The 13,824-nt window shown below is 41.6% G+C and overlaps 1 protein-coding gene across 2 annotated transcripts in view; it reads right to left on the bottom strand.

Moving 5' to 3' along the window:
* Positions 1–5,289: 5,289 nt before the first annotated feature.
* The window catches only part of pdk4 (pyruvate dehydrogenase kinase, isozyme 4), a 69,555-nt gene continuing 61,020 nt past the window's right edge, over positions 5,290–13,824 (bottom strand). Inside the window, exons 10-11 of one of the 2 annotated variants that reach the window (XM_060825452.1) lie at positions 9,291–9,404; positions 5,290–6,592 (exon numbers count right to left, since the gene is read on the bottom strand). In XM_060825452.1, coding sequence (XP_060681435.1) covers positions 6,449–6,592; positions 9,291–9,404 — 258 coding nt within the window. In that variant the 3' untranslated portion in view covers positions 5,290–6,448. The remainder of the gene's footprint in view (positions 6,593–9,290; positions 9,405–13,824) is intronic. The other variant, XM_060825453.1, reaches the window with a different exon arrangement.

Below are 13,824 nucleotides of genomic sequence, written 5' to 3'. Positions count from 1 at the left end.
ATTTTCACATTGTCGGGTACGTGCCAGTGTTGTAGCTGTACTGGAACAGCTTGGCTAGGGGAGTGATAAGTTCTGGAAGACAAGTGTTCAGCACTGTCACCAGAATGTTGTCAGGGCCCATAGCCTTTGCAGTATCCTGTCCCTCCAGCCATTTCTTGATATCTTCTTCAGGAATGCCTGGTCCTGGTCCTGGCATGTCCTCCTGCATTCTTCACTGAATCAGGCTTGATCCCCCAGCTTGATGGTAATGGTTGAGCGGAGGATTTGCTGGGCTGTGAGGTTACAGATTGTGCTGGAGTACAATTCTGCTGCTGTTGATGGCCCACAAAGCCACTTGGATGTCCAGTCTTGAGTTTGTGGATCTGTTCAAATTCTGTCCCATTTAGTACATTGATAGTGCCACACATGACGAAGGTTATTCTCAATGTGAAGGCAAGACTGTGTCTCAACAAGGACTGTGCAGTAGTCGCTGTTACTGATACTGTCATGGACAGATGCATCTGCAGCCAGCAGATTGGTGAGGATGAGGTCAAGTATGTTTCTCCCTCATGTTGGCTCCCTCCCCACCTACTGCAGACTCAGTCGAGCAACTATGTCTTTTGGGACCTGACCAGCTCAATCAGTAGTACTGCTGCAGAGCCACTCTTGGTAATGGACATTGAAAACCCCAACCAAAGTATGTTTTGTCCCCTTGCCATCCTCAGTGCTTCCTCCAAGTGTTGTTCAACATGGAGGAGTACTGATTCATCAGCTGAGGAGGACGGTGCATGATAATCAGCCAGAGGTTTCCTAATCCATATTTAATCTAAGCCATGAGGCTTCATGAGGACTCCCAGAGCAACTCCTTCCTGACTATATACCACTGAGCTACCACCTCTGCTGAATCTATCCTACTGGTGACACAGGACATATCCAGTGAGGGTGATGGTGATATCAATGACACTTTCTATAATGTATGATTCTGTATTCTTGAATGTTGCTTGACTAGTCTGTGATACAGTTCCCCCAATTTTGAACTGGCCCCCAGATGTTAGTGAGGAGGACTTTGCAGGATCCAAAGGCCTGTTTCTGCCATTTTCTTTTCCAGTGCCTGGGCCATGGGAGGTGGTATTATAACTAGCTTATTAATCTAGAGGCCCAGGTAATGTCCTGGGGACTCAGGTCCTAATCTCACCGCCACAGATGACGGAATTTCAATCCAATTTTTAAAATTTGGAATTAAGAATCTACTGATGACCATGAAACTATTGTTGATTGTCAGGGAAAACCCATCTGTTTCACTAATATCCGTCAGGAAAGGAAATCTACCATCCTCACCTGGTCTGGTCTACATGTGACTCCAGACCCACAGCAATGTGGTTGACTCTGAACTGCCATTTGAAATGGCCTAGCAAGCCATTAACTCGTCCTGAACAGGGTTTATAAAAGGACACTAAGATGTCCCTAAGCATGGATGATAAACACTTTACTGACCCCAACCTTCTTTGAATCATTTTATTTGCAAGTTTTATGTGTGAATATGAAGCTATTTGGATGCACATACTAATAGCTTCTTTTAAAGAAATTACACTACTAAACAATGCACATAAAATCAGACACAAAGTCATTAAAGGTAACTTTGAATTATAAGGTTGTTTCTAGAAAGCATTTTGGTATATTTTATCTACGAGGGCATTCTATTTGTGGAGTAGGAGTAACGATGTTCATCTGGGAAGGGCTGGAGAAACATTTTTATCAGCTCTTCAGTCCAATTTACGTTTTTGCAGATTATAAGTTATTCTGTTAGGACACTTGCCAAGTATCAATTCAAATGGCACAGATCAGTTTCTGGTGACCAGGAATATGAAAGGATGTGCTGGAAAGGTCAAATAAATAACAACCCGTACTGAAGGCATTAGCACTGATGTGACAATCCATTAGTAACAGCTTTACTGTTAAATTTCTTTACAAATCTTAAGCATTAATCCATTTTCTGTTCCTGTAGGTACCTACTCACTATTTATTTTATTGCATTTAGAACATAGAACATAGAACAGTACAGCACAGAACAGGCCCTCCAGCCCACGATGTTGTGCTGACCACTGATCCTCATGTATGCACCTTCGAATTTCTGTGACCATATGCATGTCCAGGAGTCTCTTAAATGTTCCCAATGACCTTGCTTCCACAACTGCTGCTGGCAACGCATTCCATGCTCTCACAACTCTCTGTGTAAAGAACCCGCCTCTGACATCCCCTCTATACTTTCCTCCAACCAGCTTAAAACTATGACCCCTCGTATTAGTTATTTCTGCCCTGGGGAATAGTCTCTGGCTATCGACTCTAACTATGCCTCTCATTATCTTGTATACCTCAATTAGGTCCCCTCTCCTCCTCCTTTTCTCCAATGAAAACAGTTCGAGCTCAGTCAACCTCTCTTCATAGGATAAGCCCTCTAGTCCAGGCAGCATCCTGGTAAACCTCCTCTGAACCCTCTCCAAAGCATCCACATCTTTCCTATGATAGGGCGACCAGAACTGGACACAGTATTCCATGTGCGGTCTAACCAAAGTTTTATAGAGTTGCAACAAGATCTCACGACTCTTAAAACTCAATCCCCCTGTTAATGAAAGCCAAAACACCATATGCTTTCTTAACAACCCTGTCCACTTGGGTGGCCATTTTAAGGGATCTATGTACCTGCACACCAAGATCCCTCTGTTCCTCCACACTGCCAAGTATCCTATCCTTAATCCTGTACTCAGCTTTCAAATTCAACCTTCCAAAATGCATCACCTTGCATTTATCCAGGTTGAACTCCATCTGCCACCTCTCAGCCCATCTCTGCATCCTGTCAATGTCCTGCTGCAGCCTATAACAGCCCTCTATGCTGTCAATGACACCTCCAACCTTTGTGTCGTTTGCAAACTTGCTGACCCATCCTTCAATCCCCTCATCCAAGTCATTAATAAAAATTACAAGCAATAGAGGCCCAAGGACAGAGCCCTGTGGAACACCACTCACCACAGACTTCCAGGCAGAATATTTTCCTTCTACTACTGTTTGTTGTCTTCTGTTGGCCAGCCAATTCTGTATCCAGACAGCTAAGTTCCCCTGTATCCCATTCCTTCCGACCTTCTGAATGAGCCTACCACGGGGAACCTTGTCAAATTCCTTGCTGAAGTCCATATACACCACATCCACAGCTCGACCCTCATCAACATTTCTAGTCACATCCTCAAAGAACTCGATAAGGTTTGTGAGGCATGACCTGCCCCTCACAAAGCCGTGTTGACTGCATTTAATCAAGCATGCTCTTCCAGATGGTCATAAATCCTATCCCTCAGAATCCTTTGTGAGTCAAAGATGGTTAAATCACAGCTATCAGAAATTCTTGTGGAATTTGTTGGAATATTATGTGCAATTCTGGTCTCCTTCCTATCGGAAAGATGTTGTGAAGGGTTCAGAAAGATTTACAAGGATGTTGCCAGGATTGGAGGATTTGAGCTATAGGGAGAGGCTGAACAGACTGGGGCTGTTTTCCCTGGAGCGTCGGAGGCTGAGGGGTGACCTTACAGAGGTTTACAGAATTATGAGGGGCATGGATAGGACAAATAGACAAAGTCTTTTCCCTGGGGTCGGGGAGTCCAGAACTAGAGGGTATAGATTTAGGGTGAGAGGGGAAAGATATAAAAAAGACCATTTCACGCAGAGGGTGGTACGTGTATGGGATGAGGAAGTGGTGGAGGCTGGTACAATTGCAACATTTAAGAGGCATTTGGATGGGTATATGAATGAGAAGGTTTGGAGGGATATGGGCCGGGTGCTGGCAGGTGGGACTAGATTGGGTTGGGATATCTGGTTGGCATGGACAGGTTGGACGGAAGGGTCTGTTTCCATACTGTACAATCCTATGACTCTATAATTGATAAAACATAATGAATACAAAACAAATCTCAAAAAGTACAAAATGTGGGAAAAATTGGCATTTTTAATCATTAGAAATGGAAGATTGAAATTACAACTTCAAACTTTAACAATAAGGTCGATTCCAACTGATGTCACCCCAAACTAAACTAAGTTGGACAATCATTTTTATGTGACAAATCGTCAGGGTCTGGAATTCACTCCAGCTGTGTGGTAGAGGGAGGTTTACTTGAGGTTACAAAAGAGAATTATATTGTTATCTGAAAAAGAGCAGTGAGTGGAATCCTGCAGTCGCCAAACGATATGGAAAATTGCTAGCAGATGGGAAAAATTATGCGTCAGGAGTGAGGAGATCCCCAAAATTCAAACAAGATTCTCCATACTGAGTGGTATTAAGCCAATTAGATGCACTAGTACTTAATTCATATTATTATTTTGTCATCTTGCTTCATCAGGGAACTGTGTAGTATTCCCCCACCCATTGGATAATTAGACAACAGTATCCAACATGAAAGTCAGAGTGCCAACCTGGAAACTCCAGCTTGCCATTTGCTCCACTGGCCCTCCATCTTGGACAGCAAGCACCTCAGGACACACTCCATGGACAGTGGCAGTGTGCACTCCCTGTCCTTCCAGTCCCATATCAGAAAAGTTGGGTGTCAATTTCCTTCCCTCCAACAAGTATGGGGCAATTGATGGGAACATGAAGGGCAATTGCGGACTTGACTAGGTGCATGACAAGCCTTTAAATATGGCGCCAGTTCCAGGAATCCTGGGAAGTCCTGACAAGGGCTGGTATTTCTGTTTGTGGTGAGTGAGAGAATGCAACAAGCAGGGCACCACTGGGGCATAGTGCATCAGTAATTAGGTAAGTTTGGGATATGGTGTGAAAAATCATGCTAGGCCTCATGGAGAGAAACCTTTCATGAAACTTGCCAAGAATGACACTTAGCTGATTTCTGGTAAGATTCAGCACAATATGGAGGATTATGAGGAGAAGGCAGGAAAATGGCACTCTGCAAAATATTTATTTGGAGAGGTGGCACAGACATGATGGACCACATAGATGTCTCCTGGCTGTAACAATTCTCAGATTCTGTGATAAATATTTGTAGATAGCCTAAGTATTTGTAGGAAAAGAAATCCAGACAACCCAATTAGTGATCGGGGTTGTTTTTGGATTGCATGGCTCCTTTCTTCATAGTAATTTAAATCAATATGATTTAAGTATGTTAAAGATTGAAATATCATGTGATAAATACTAGCTGTTGTCCAGCAGAAAACTAACACTTCAATAGGGTACAAAAGTTTAGATCCACTTACTTGAATATTCAAAAATGAGATTTTTATTTCAGCACTCAAGTAAGTGCTTTTCTCCTGAAGATTATTCATTTTGATTGAACCTCAATTATCACATCTCAATAATTATGCACAGCTATCATAAATTTATTTGACATACAATAATAAATTTATGCAGTCAACTACATTTCAATTTCACAGTAGAGGCTTGATAAGTAGAGTCCAATCATTATTTGCACATAACGTCTCTGTTCCATTACATACAAGATATACTGGCAGATTGACACCTAGTGTTCAGTCTTTCACAGATCATTTAAGAATACAGCTTAGTATAACTTTATAACTATCCACAAGGCACCGCTGGTAACCAGTAATAAGCAGACATATACAAATACATACATATATACTTTGTTTCATGTCAAAAGAGGAGAATGAAAGTAAAAGCTAAATTCAACTGTAGGTAGAAAACGACATAAGCTGATAGTTTCCCTAATTCTGCCTTTCATTTAGGCTGCCCTAATGCAAGACCAAAGGAAAAGTGGTAAAACAATCTCATCTTCAAGACTCCTTTCATGCCAGAGGTCTCTAATTTACCCTCATTCAATCACACTTTTCTTATTTCATTCAAAAAAAGTCATGCCCTAGCCAAGTGTGACAGAGGACTACCTACAGGAAAGCAAAGTTGACCCCACCAAAATGAAAAAAAAATGCATTTATATTGCACTTATCATAACTTGAGAATGTCCCAAAGTGGTTTACAGAAAATGGAGTGATTTTTGAAATGTATTTACTCTGTAGCCAATTTGCGGATAGCAAACATATACTGATCAATCCTTATTCTGAAAGAAAGAGAAATATTATCATCTGTAAAATCTATTAGTTCTAGTCCAGGCATTAGTTCAAGCTTGTAACTCCCACAATGGCAAGTTTCCAGTTTAGTCAGACACACAGAGAAAACACAATATCGCCACAGGATTGCATGTCTACATATGTTGGTCTTATTTCTCCCTCCTCGGACTCATTCCGTAAATACAGGATGCATTTCACAAATCGCTGTTTCTATTTGTCTAGAAAGTACTGGTCAATTAATGAACTTAACTGATGATAATTATATGAGGCACATTTTAATGTTTCATACAAGTCAGGACAGTTCATAGCATGCCACCAACATTTCCATACCATGGTAGTTTTATTAGTGTGATTGTGAACATTGCTTGAATCTTCCTCTTCATAATATTTTTCTTCAAATGTGATTATTGAACTTGGCCAGGTTCTTGGGTTCACTGCTGGGAATACACCAATCATCTGCTTCATTCCTACTTTTGTAATGTTTCCAAGCAGACTTATTGAAGACAGGCAACCTTTCCACTGAATCAGTAGATAAAGCCTATTAAAATAATTGTAAAAGTTAAAAAAAATAAAGTCTGACTGCCGTTATTGCTGAAAAGGCCAGCATTGTTACCAGTTTCTGACAGCCCTTGAACCAATGACTATCAAAGCATTTCAGAGGGCAGCTGAGAGTCTACCATTGTTATAAGTCTGAAGTGACAAGTCATTCAGATCATGTGACATGATGGATTTCGTTCTTTAAAAGGAGGAAGGGACAGTTGTGAACCAAATGAGTTTTTAAAAGAATTATGCTAGTTTCATGGTCACTACTACTCAGTCAAACATCTAATTTCAGACATATTAATTGAATTTAAATTCCATCAGCTGCCATGGTAGGATTTGATCCTCCCTCTCCAGGGCACTAGCCTAGATCTCTAGATTACTCATAACATTGTCACTAAACCAACAACTATTTCTTTGAAATATAGCATGCATTCGTTAGAAATGGGCAGCTCATTTACACACAGCTGGTTCTCACAAACAGGAATGAGATAATGACTGGATTATTTGAGTAATGTTGGCTGCAGGGAACAAGGGAAGATTCCACTTGTTCGTCTTTAAAATAATTCATGGGGATCCTTACATCTACCTGACTGAGATGAACAAAGTCTTTATTTACGTATCAACTGAAAGGAGGTACCCCCCAACAAGAAATCACTCTCTCAGTATTGCACTGGGGAGGCAGTATGTTTTCTAATCTACAGGATAGGAGTTTCTACAACATTGTTAATTAATGTAAAATTTAGGGACAGTTTTGTGCTGAAAGATAGTGAGAAACTTGATTGAAAATATTTGAATTCCCATTACAAAAGATCCTTTTTGTCAGCAGAGGATCATAACTTATGTTAAAACACCTGCAAAATTTTCAGAACTTCCTGTATTTGCACACTTAGCTACAGAAAGGTAAGTCTAGGAAGCATGTCATTAATGACATGATCACTATTAATTACTGCCAATCCCTTTCACCCAGAAAATAAACAATCAAGGGATATGACGATTTTAGATGATTTACAAAATGTTATATCTTAAACATTTTGCCCTTCTGTTTATTTTTCTCTCTTAAAGCCAATCTTTGTTCTTTGTTTCTCTTTCTGTATCTATTTTGGTATTGAATCCATCGACTCTAATTCACTGTCCTTCATTCATTTCTGAAGTCTTGCCTGATTGATTGAGATATTGATTGAGTCCAGTTATTCAGTGAAGTTCCAGACCTTATTATCCTCACTGCGCTGTTTCAGTTCACACTTCACAGCGCAATTTCAAAACTAACCAAAAGGACTCACACCAAAAAGATCTGATACAACATATTTACGATTTCCAGTTTCAATTTACTGCACACATGGAAGAGCTGTATATAAAACTGATTAATGAGGGTAAGGCCGTGGATGTTTTCTGAAGGATTTTAGCGAGGGTTTTAACAAGGTCCCTCATGGTAGGCTGGTCCAGAAGATCAAATCACATGGAATCCATGATGAGTGGCAAGTTGGATACAAAATCGGCTTGACCATAGAAGGCAGAGGGCAGATGTGGAGGGGTGTTTTCCTGACTGGAGATCTGTGACCAGTGGTATTCTGTAAAGATCAGCACTGGAACTTCTGTTGTTTGTAATATATTTTAACAACTTGAATGAAAATATCACTGGTCTAATTAGTAAGTTTGCAGATGACAAAAATTGGTGGAGCCGTGGACAGTGAGGAAGGGTATCAAAGGGTGCAGTTGGAAAGTTGAGTGGAGAAATGGCAGATTGAGTTTAATCCGGACAAGTGTGAGGTGATGCATTTTGGAAGGTCAAATGCAAGATGAAAATACACAGTAATTGGCAGGATCCTTGGGAGCATTGATACAGGGGGATCTTGGGGTCCAAGTTTAACAGAAATGGATAAGGTGGTAAAGGCATTCAACATGCGTGCTTTCCTCAGTCGGGGCATTGAGTATAAAAGTTGGCAAGTCATATGCAACAGCAGAAGATTGTGGTCAAGCCACATTTGGACTATTGGATGCAGTCCTGGTTGCCACACTATAAGAAGGATATGGAGGCTTTGGGGAGAGTGCAGGAGAGGTTTGCCAGGATTTTTAATAGGATTAAAGTGTATTAGCTATAAGGTGAAGTTGAACAAAATTGGATTGTTTTTGCTACAGCATCAGAAACTGAGGGGCAACTTGATAGGAACATATAAAATAATGAGGGGCATGGATAGGATGGATAGTCAGGGTGTCTTTCATAGAGTGAAAATGTCAAATACAAGGGGGCACAGTTGAAGGTGAGAAGGGTAATGTTTAAAGGACATGTGCGAGATAAGTTTTACACAAAGGGTAATAGGTGTTTGGAATGTGCTATCAGGGAGGTGATAGAAGCAGGTACAATCGCAAAGTTTAAGACACATTTAGACAGACAAATACATAGGCAGAGAACAGAGGGATGCCAACCACGTGCAGGCCCATAGTGTCACGGTTGACACATAGACATGATGGGCCAAAAGCTGTGTTCCTGTGCTGTACTGTTCTGTGTTCTAAGCAAAATTAAACTTATCAAATATCATTTTCTCTGGCTTCACAGACAGCATCTTCCACTTCTTTAATGAACCATACTCTGCCAAAATTAATTATTTTCTGTGTGTTTAAATTTTCTATAGGAAATTTGAAGGAATGGATAAATCTTCCATATTTATACATTCTTCGTATATATTTTGTATTACCTTTAAATAAATAACAGCATCGGTACCATGTCCTTCCATTGAGTACAGGTTAAGGTCTCCTTGAAAATATTTAGCATAGAGGCGTGAAATAGGAAGACCATATCCAAAACCAGCCTGTTGATAAAGTAAAGCTGTTCATTCTTCCAACTTCCAATAAAAACACTTAAAATACAGTATCTTTCTGCAAGCTAGTATAAATTTCTATAACATTACAAAAAACAACTTTTAAATTTATTACTAAATACCAACACATTTAGATATGACGATTCCCTAGTAGTAAAGACCTCTCAGACTTGATTGTGGAAGAACACATTTATTGTCTGGTTTTCAACACAGCAAGTTCCAGGTCTCAGGGCAGAATTATCTGCTTCCTGACCTGTGTGGGAAATGAAGTATGGGAAAAGAAGGCAAAAAGATCAGAATCTTGATATTGAGAAAAATACTTTTCAATATTTCTCTTAAAGTTTAAATGGCGAGTCCAGAGTCGCAACTGGTGAGCTGCAACTGCCTTATCTCCAGACATTTACATCTCATTACAAGCTGAACTTCCCTCATTTCCATACAGCTTTCAATTCCCCTCTCATTCCTCAAGAAACTAAACTGCATAGTTCCCAACATGAAAGTCAATGCGGTTACCTTCTCCAGGCCTTCGTCCAACTCTATCTTCATTATAACATTCTTGATGCTCTAAGTCTTCCTCCACCATTTATCCCTGTCAGTTGACATCAGTCCCCGACCAATTCACCTACCAGTTATAGAGTCATGGGGATGGACAGCATGGAAACAGACCCTTCTGTCTAACCCGTCCATGCTGACCAGATATTCCAACCTTATCTAGTCCCACCTGACAGCACCCAGCCCATATCCCTCCGAATCCTTCCTATTCATGTACCCATCGAAATGCCTTTTAAATGTTGCAATTGTACCAGCCTCCACCACTTCCTCTGGCAGCTCATTCCATACACGTACCACCCTCTGTGAGAAGATGTTGCCCCTTAGGTCTCTTATATCTTTCCCCTCTCGCCCTAAACCTATGCCCTCTAGTTCTGGACTCCCCAACCCCAGGGAAAAGACTTTGTCTGTTTATCCTCTCCATGCCCTGCATGATTTTGTAAAGCTCTATAAGGTCACCCCTCAACCTCCGATGGTCCAAGGAAAACAGCCCCAGCCTGTTCAGCCTCTCCCTTTGGTTCAAATCCTCCAACCCTGGCAACATCCTCGTAAACTCTTTCAAGTTTTACAACATATTTCTGATAGGAAGGAGACCAGAACTGCATGCAATATTCCAACAGTGGCCTAACCAATGTTCTGTACAGCCGCAACATGACCTCCCAACTCCTGTACTCAATACTCTGACCAATAAAAGAAAGCATACCAAACGCCTTCTTCACTATCCTATCTACCTGCAACCCACTTTCAAGGAACTATGAACCTGCACTCCAAGGTCTCTTTGTTCAGCAACACTCCCTAGGACCTTACCATTAAATGTATAGGTCCTGCTAAGATTTGCTTTCCCAAAATGCAGCACCTTGCATTTATCTGAATCAAACTCCATCTGCCATTTCTCAGCCCATTGGCTCATCTGGTCAAGATCCTATTGTAATCTGAGGTAACATTCTTCGCTGTCCACTACACCTCCAACTTTGGTGTGATCTGCAAACTTACTAACTGTACCTCTTATGCTCACATCCAAATCATTTGTGTAAATGACAAAATGTAGTGGATCCAGCACCGATCCTTGTGGCACTCCACTGGTCACAGGCCTCCAGTCTAAAAAACAACCTTCCACCACCACCCTCTGTCTTCTACCTTTGACTTAGATTAGATTACATTTCTTACAGTGTGGAAACAGGCCCTTCGGCCCTACAAATCCACACCGACCCGCCGAAGCGCAACTCACCCATACATTAACCCCTTACCTAACACTATGGGCAATTTAGCATAGCCAATTCACCTGACCCACACATCTTTGGACTGTGGGAGAAAACCGGATCACCCGGAGGAAACCCACGCAGACACAGTCAGTCGCCTGAGGCGGGAATTGAACCCGGGACTCAGGCACTGTGAGGCAGCAGTGCTAACCACTGTGCCACTGTGCCGCCCACAAACTTTGAGCCAGTTCTGTATCCAAATGGCTCGTTCTGTCTGTATTCCATGAGATCTAACATTGCTAATCAGTCTCCCATGGGTTACCTTGTCGAATGCCTTACTGAAGTCCATATAGATCACATCTACTGCTCTGCCCTCATCAATCTCTTTGTTATTTCTTCAAAAAACTCTATCAAGTTTGTGAGACATGACTATCCCTAATCAGTCCTTGCCTTTCCAAATACATGTACATCCCGTCACTCAGGATTCCCTCAAATAACTTGCTCACCACTGGCATCAGGCTCACTGGTCTATAGTTCCCTGGCTTATCCTTACCACCTTTCTTAAACAGTGGCACCACGTTAGCCAACTTCTATCTTGCAACACCTCACCTGTGCCTATCGATGATACAAATATCTCAGCAAGAGGTCCAGCAATCACTTCTCTAGCTTCCCACAGATTTCTAGGGTACACCTGATAAGGTCCTGGGGATTTATCCACTTTTATGCGTTTCAAGGCATCCAGCACTTACTTGTCTGTAATATGGACATTTTGCAAGGTGTCACCATCTATTTCCCTACATTCTATATCTTTCATGTCCTTTTCCACAGTAAATATTGATACAAAATACTCATTTAGTATCTCCCCCATTTTCTGTGACTCCACACAAAGGCCATCTTGCTGATCTTTGAGGGGCCCTATTCTCTCCCTAGTTACCCTTTTGCCCTTAATATATTTGTAAAAACCCTTTGAATTCTCCTTAATTCTATTTGCCAAAGCTATCTCATGTCCCCTTTTTGCCCTCCCGATATTCCTCTTAAGTCTACTCCTACTGCCTTTATATTCTCCTACGGATTCACTCGATCTATCTTGTCTATACCTTACAAACGCTTTCTTCTTTTTCTTAATCAAACCATCAATTTCTTTAGTCATCCAGCATTCCCTATACCTACCAGCCTTTTCTTTCACCCTAACAGGAATATACTTTCTCTGGATTCTCGTTATCTCATTCCTGAAGGCTTCCCATTTTCCAGCCGTCCCTTTACCTGCGAATATCTGCCCCCAATCAGCTTTTGAAAGTTCTTGCCTAATACCGTCAAAATTAGCCTTTCTCCAATTTAGAACTTCAACTTTTAGATCTGGTCTATCCTTTTCCATCACTATTTTAGATCTAATGGAATTATGGTCGCTGGCCCCAAAGTGTTCCTGCACTGACACCTTAGTCACCTGCCCTGCCTTACTTCCCAAGAGTGGGTCAAGTTTTGCACCTTTTCTAGTAGGTACATCCACATACTGAATTAGAAAATGTTCTTGTATACACTTAAGAAATTCCTCTCCATCTAAACCCTTAACACTATGGCAGTCCCAGTCTATGTTTGGAAAGTTAAAATCCCCTACCCATAACTACCCTATTATTCTCACAGATAGCTGAGATCTCCTTACAAATGTTTTTCTCAATTTCCCTCTGACTATTAGGGGGTCTATAATACAATCCCAATAAGGTGACCATCCCTTTCTTATTTCTCAGTTCCACCCAAATAACTTCCCTGGATGTATTTCCAGGAATATCCTCCCTCATCACAGCTGTAATGCTATCCCTTATCAAAAACACCACTCCCCTTCCTCTCTCGCCTCCCTTTCTATCCTTCCTGTAGAATTTGTATCCTGGAACATTAAGCTGCCAGTCCAGCCCATCCCTGAGCCATGTTTCTGTAATTGCTACAGTATCTGAGTACCATGTTCCTAACCATGCCCCATGTTCATCTGCCTTCCCCATTAGGTCCCTTGCATTGAAATAGATACAGTTTAATTTATTAGTCCTACCTTGTCCCAGCCTGCCCTGACTGTTTGATTCTCTTCTGTTCTCAACTGTACCAGTCTCAGGTTGATCCCTTTCCTCATGATCTCCCTGGGCACTCCCTACCCCCCTCCCGCTCCCCAAGACCCCCCCACCACCACCACCACTTATGAGTTTAAATCCTCCTAAGCAGCTCTAGCAAATCTCCCTGCCAGTATATTATGCCCCTTCTAATTTAGGTGCAATCTGTCCTTCTTGTACAGATCACTTCTACCCCAAAAGAGATTCCAATGATCCAAAAATGTGAATCCTTCTCCCATACACCAGCTCCTCAGCCATGCATTCATCTGCACTATCCTCCTATTCCTGCCCTCACTAGCTCATAGCACTGGGAGTATTCCAGATATTACTACTCTCAAGGACCTCCTTTTTAAATTCCTGCCTAACTCTCTGTAATCACCTTCAGAATCTCAACCTTTTCCCTTCTTATGTTGTTGGTTCCAATGTGGACAATGACCTCTTGCTGGTCCCTCTCCCCCTTGAGAACATTCTGCACCCTCTCTGAGACATCAGGAAAGCAGCACACCATTCTGATTTTTCGCTGCTGGCCACAGAAACGTCTGTCTGTACCTCGGACTAGAGAATCCC

Source organism: Hemiscyllium ocellatum, chromosome 5, assembly GCF_020745735.1.
Source record: "Hemiscyllium ocellatum isolate sHemOce1 chromosome 5, sHemOce1.pat.X.cur, whole genome shotgun sequence".
Classification (NCBI taxonomy): domain Eukaryota; kingdom Metazoa; phylum Chordata; class Chondrichthyes; order Orectolobiformes; family Hemiscylliidae; genus Hemiscyllium; species Hemiscyllium ocellatum.
This window is presented reverse-complemented; position numbering and strand designations above follow the sequence as displayed.